This window comes from Saimiri boliviensis, chromosome 14 (assembly GCF_048565385.1).
Source record: "Saimiri boliviensis isolate mSaiBol1 chromosome 14, mSaiBol1.pri, whole genome shotgun sequence".
In the NCBI taxonomy this organism is placed as follows: Eukaryota; Metazoa; Chordata; class Mammalia; order Primates; family Cebidae; genus Saimiri; species Saimiri boliviensis.
Genome location: NC_133462.1, coordinates 66,373,658 through 66,379,421, shown reverse-complemented (window position 1 = coordinate 66,379,421; position 5,764 = coordinate 66,373,658). Strand labels below are relative to the sequence as shown.

The window sequence follows — 5,764 nt, the reverse complement described above, 5'->3', positions numbered from 1 at the left end:
CACATCACATGAACTCAGAGGTGTCCATCATGGAATGAAGTCCAGCGAGTGCTTTCATATGTTAATCAGCTCTTTGTGGCTTCTAAGGGTATGTATGTATGTATGTATGTATGTATTTAGCAACACATTCGTTTTATTGTCATCACCACGTGGGGCACCACGCTGGGGAGATCTCAGGTCTCCTGGCGGCTGGGCCTGAGCTTAGTCACTGCTCAGGGTGGTGGTGGAGATGGTGATCACCCCCGACTCAGTGGTTCCTCCAGCTGGGTCTCCTGACTCAGTGGGTCGGACTGGGTCGCCTCACTCACTGGCTTCTCCTTCGGCTGCAGCTTGCACTGGGGAAGCTCCTGGCTCGGAGGCTCACGGTGGAGGCGGGGAGGTGGTGTGCTGGCCCGCTGCCTGCCTCAGTGGCTCCCACAGCCGCCACCTTTTTAGCGGCACTTTTCTTCCTGCCTCTCCCTCCACGAGCTGCTTTTCCTTTCTTCGCCAACTTGGGAGTCTTCCTCGGGCTGCTGGCCGTGAGCTGAGAGGAGGACTTCCTCTTTCCTGCCTCCTTGGTTTTGGCCGGTGGTCTCAAGGCTCTCAGCTTTGGACCCATGGGTTATTATTTTAGAAGGCACACCTGCCTCACAGCTGAGGCAGAAGACATTTCAAAACTGAGTTTCCCAGGCAATTTGCCTCTTCTCTGCTGGCCACAGGAAGTATCTTTGAATGCTCAGTGGTCATTCCAAACCAGTCCTCTAATTGCCCTTGTCCAGGTCCGTGGGAGTTACTCAGTCACACTCTGAGTCACCCCTTCATTCTAGGGGAGGCAGCCAGGAAGCAGCCGGCCTTGGGGGAGGTTTTGATTTAGTGCTGTTGGATTGATTCTCTTGCCCAGCCCTGCCCATGCCCGTGGGTAACCCTTTCTCAACCCCTTCAGGCTGGGGTGGCCATGTTCTTTAGAAAGGCACCCCAAACACAACTCGATCCTTCCTCCCCAGTGAAGGCTGTTCCTTGTCGCTAATCACAGCAGAAGATTCCTTTCATGTCCCATACCTCTCTGAGGGGTGTTCTGGCCACAGCTGCTGGTATCAGAAACAAATGCATCCCTGTTCTTATTTGACTTTCCAGCCACCTCTGAATTTGTAACCAGCCTGGAAGGCTATCCAGTTTTTATCTTCTTGGATCTGGTTTGCATTATTATGTGTTGACAGCTTCATCCATCTAGGTGTTTAAGGTACATTCAAAAAATAAGATTAAGTTTCAGAGTCCATGCATAATAATTTTTTTAGAAGCCCAGAACTAAGGATATAAAAGAAAAATGAATGGATTGCCACCTATTTAGGGCTTTATTTAAATTTGGCATCTAGGACTAATATAAGGAGAAAAGTCAGTGGCCCATGAGACTTAAATCCAGCTTTCTCAGTCTTTTCCTTCAAATGAGATACAGTTCCAGAAGGTCAGTGCAGCTACAAATATTGCCAGAGACAGTGTCAGCAAGAGGGCCACATCTGGACTGGCCCCTTTGTTCTAAACATTGTCATTATGAGAAGAAAAGACTCCCAGCTTCAGATATTTTTCTTCCAAGTTTGGTGGGAAAGGACTAAAAAAATGTACATATTGGCCGGGTGTGGTGGCTCACGCCTGTAATCCCAACACTTTGGGAGGCTGAGGCGGGTGGATCACGTGGTCAAGAGATTGAGACCATCCTGGCCAACATGGTGAAACCCTGTCTCTACTAAAAATACAAAAATTAGCTGGGCATGGTGGCGCATGCCTGTAGTCCCAGCTACTTGGAAGGCTGAGGCAGGAGACTTGCTTGAATCTGGGAGGGGGAGGTTGCAGTGAGCCGAGAGTATGCCATTGCATTCCAGCCTGGGTGACAGAGAGAGACTCTGTCTCAAAAAAAAAAAAAAAAAGCACATATTCTTCCAATATCATCACTTTATCTCCTATGAGCAATGATTTCACCTGGCATCTATGCTTACTGTCATGCCACAAAATGGCAGCAAGCAGTTATTTTGAAGAGGATTAAATGGGGTTAATTACAGATATAATTTACCTGCTCTCATGCAACTCTGTGAAGGTGTTGATGGCTCCTTGGCCATAGCTCTGTATCTTCCTGGGAGCTGGCCCAGGTAGAGATAGAAACAGGACTAAGAACAGTTTTGCTCAGTTCATGGATGAGAAATTCATAACTAACTATTTTTAGAAATTAGAGTATTTCTGATATTTGGAGATTGACATGATGAACAGAAACTATTCCACACTCTGAGAAAGTCAAGAAAATGTGACTTCAGGTCAGCCAGAGGCAGCCTCTGTGTGCTAGAAGGACCCCTTCACCTAACCGGCCACTTCATGGACTCCATGTGGCTAATAGGTAAGGACATTAACTCATAGGAATCTTGGAAACTAACAAAATAAATAGTACCTAGGTGTCAAAGTCCTTCAAAAGGACGTGTTCTCTGATCTTACAGCAGCAGCTTTAATTCCTGTTTGTAATGGCCTCACTCAGAAGAACATGTAAAAAGAAGGATTTAAAACAGCAGGAGACACGTACCGGAGATATCTCTTTTCCCATTAGCCCAATTTGATATCAGCGAAGAACGAGTTGTCCCCTGGTAAACTATGGTGATGGAGAATTTAAAAGTCACACACTGTCCTGCTAATGTTTTTATTTTCTGTTTTCACCATATACTTTCTGCTACCTCCTAATGCTATTCCTGACATATGGCAGTGCTGAATAATCTGTACAGCAACAAGGTGGAATAGAAAGAAGACAAACTGGAATGAGAAGGGTCCAGCTTTGAATCTTGGCTCTATCATGTACTTAGGTACATCATAGCCTAGTACACACATGAGTATTGGGTACTTGGAGTCACAAGTTTATTTCCACCATGTTAAACAAACACACACACACACGCACACACAAACCAACTGCTTACCTCAATGTATAGGTCTGACTGAGCTGCAATAACAAAACAGTGGCAAAATGCCACAGACTATGTGCTTAAACAACAGAAATTAATTTTCTCAGAGTTTTGGAGGTGGAAAGTTCAAGGCTAGGGTGCTGCCAGGGTTGGTTTCTGGTGAGTTCTCTCTCCTTAGGTTGCAGGCTTCCCATTGCGTCCTCACATGGCTTAGGCATGTGCAGAGAGGGGGAGCTCTGGTGTTTCCTCTTCCCCCAAATTTATATGTTACTACACACACACACACACACACACACACACACACACACACACATACTGATTCCATTTATATGAAGTTTAAGAACCAGCAAAACAAATCTATGGTGGTGAAGGGTGACACTGACTAAAAGGTCACACACAGGGAATTCCTGAGGAGATAGACATTTTCTATACCTTGACCTGGCTGGTGGTCACATGCATGTATACGTATGAAAAAGTCTTCAAGCTGCATCTACAATTAAGAGTTGTGCTTTTTACTGAATGTGCATTGTATCTCCATAAAACACTGTCTAAAAATATTACACTCCCTCCAACCCCCACCATAACCCATCTCTATTCCAGACCCTGGGCGTAAGATGTGGAAGCAGAGGATTCAGAGAGGATGGATATTTGAAAAAGCTTCCCATTTCTCTCCATTACTCCAAGTTGCCCAACATCCTTATAGGAATTGGAATTAGGCTGGGGATGAATATATCCATACATGTACATATAAAACTTTAAAATTTGTAAAAGGCCCTAGAGATCATCAGAGTTTTCTTAACAAAGCTGGCTTACTTTCCAGTTGGCTTTGATTTGAAGAACTTGTTCTGTTTTCAGTGGCTTCAGTGTCTTTGAAGGTATAAAATTAATGCATTAATGAGAGGAACATATTGGGGCTGGGAGGAATCGTGGAAGCCCACGAGATTCTTCTTTGTATTTATAGTTTGAATTGGGCTTATAAGAAGTTGATAATTGCTTTGAGAAATGTAATATTGACAAGTTCTTACAATTGCAAAGCTTTAAAGCAAACATGTAATGAGGTGTTCAAGACCTATTCCATCAGCCAAATTCCTTTTCATCCTGATGTAGTGTAAGAGACTTGAGTGTGATATAGATTTAGGAAATGGGGGTTGCTTTTTTCTTTTTTGAAAGAAGCTTGTGACTAGCTTTTATAGTAATCAGAGAGTGAAAAGTTTTCGTCACTTCAAGTTGTACTTTCGATTTAGAAAATATTCTTGGCCGGGCGCGGTGGCTCAAGCCTGTAATCCCAGCACTTTGGGAGGCCAAGGCGGGTGGATCACGAGGTCAAGAGATCAAGACTATCCTGGCCAACATGGTGAAACCGCGTCTCTACTAAAAATAAAAAAATTAGCTGGGCGTGGTGGCGTGCACCTGTAGTCCAAGCTACTTGGGAGGCTGAGACGGAAGAATTGCTTGAACTCAGCAGGCGGAGGTTGCAGTGAGCCGAGATTGTGCCACTGCACTCCAGTCTGGTGCCTGGTGACAGAGTGAGACTCTGTCTCGAAAAGAAAAGAAAAGAAAATATTCTTATTTGTACTGCCTTTCTGTGATCTAAAGAAAAATAATTATGGCTGGTCAGATATACTTTATAGGCTACTAAATTAATAACACATATATTTTTTTTTCAGCAGAGGATCTCACTCTGTCATCCAGGCTGGAGTGCAGTGGTGTGATCTTAGCTCACTGCAGCCTCGACCTCCCGGGCTTGTGCAATTCTCCCACCTCAGCCCACTAGCAACTGGGACGACAAGACTCGAGCTATCATGCCTGGCTAAGTTTTGTATTTTTTTTAGAGCTCGGGTTTCAACATGTTGTCCAGACTGTCTTTCTAAAAGCAAAATTATCTACATTTTTAAACTGCGTCCACAGGGTTAGCGCTAAATCTTAGCTTTGCTTATCATTGAACACTCAGCCACATTCATTCGAGTTTCAACATTCATTTTCATCTCAAGGCGATGGGAAAACAGTCCTGTCCCCAGACACTGGCTTTGTCCACTGGCTTTATTGCTTAGTTTCCTCCATAGCCATGCCATCTATCTGGAGGAGTGTACTTTCATGCAAGTTTAGACCTGGGAAAGACCTCAGAGATGAACTAATCCAACCAAGCTCTGCCCTCTATGCCGCACTCCACTTAGAAAATAAATTCAGGTACAGAGGTGAAGCGGCTTGATCAGTGTCCCAGGCTGGTCAGAGGCAGAACCGGAGCTCTTGTGTCTGCACGCAAGTCTTTTGCTTCTTTTATGCCACAGCAGCCTCAGCGGGCTGTGCTCAGTTTAGTAGCACAGTGATGCTAGAGCAACAAAATATGTTTCCTAGAGTCTTTCCACTAGAAAAGGCACCAAGCAAGGGGCCTCCCATCTCCCAGGAAAGAGCAAAAGCCAGAGTTTTACACTGAAAACCTGAAGGCATCTTCTTATCTTTAATCCTAATCCTGTTTTGGTCCAGTTTCAAAGAGATGAAGAGCATGTACTTTAGGCTGGACAGAGGAGGGCCCGATCATATCTTCCTAGCTGTGTGACGCTCAGTGAGATGGGTCATTTCTTCATGTCCCACTTTCCTCATCTAGGAATGGGAGGAGTGCTTTCCACACTTCCTGGAACACAGTCGGGCACTGCCTAATGTTTCCTTTGGAAACCTAGCACATCTGTACAGCTATTTCCTTAAAAATATGAGAAAGTTTATTTCCCTTCAACCTTTTCTTTCCATCACTTTTGCATTGCACTCCGAATCTTCTCTTATTCTTTATGGTTCTAGAATAGAATGGCAGATGCTCGAAGAATTCAGAGTCAGCACAGAATTTTTTTTTTTTTTTT

The 5,764-nt window shown here is 44.5% G+C and overlaps 1 protein-coding gene across 1 annotated transcript; it reads right to left on the bottom strand.

Moving 5' to 3' along the window:
* Window positions 1-236: 236 nt before the first annotated feature.
* On the bottom strand, window positions 237-598 carry LOC101049789 (testis-specific basic protein Y 1-like). The gene is given in 2 exon segments (XM_010340944.1): window positions 237-385; window positions 388-598. Coding segments are annotated over 2 exon segments (360 nt in total).
* Window positions 599-5,764: the final 5,166 nt, after the last annotated feature.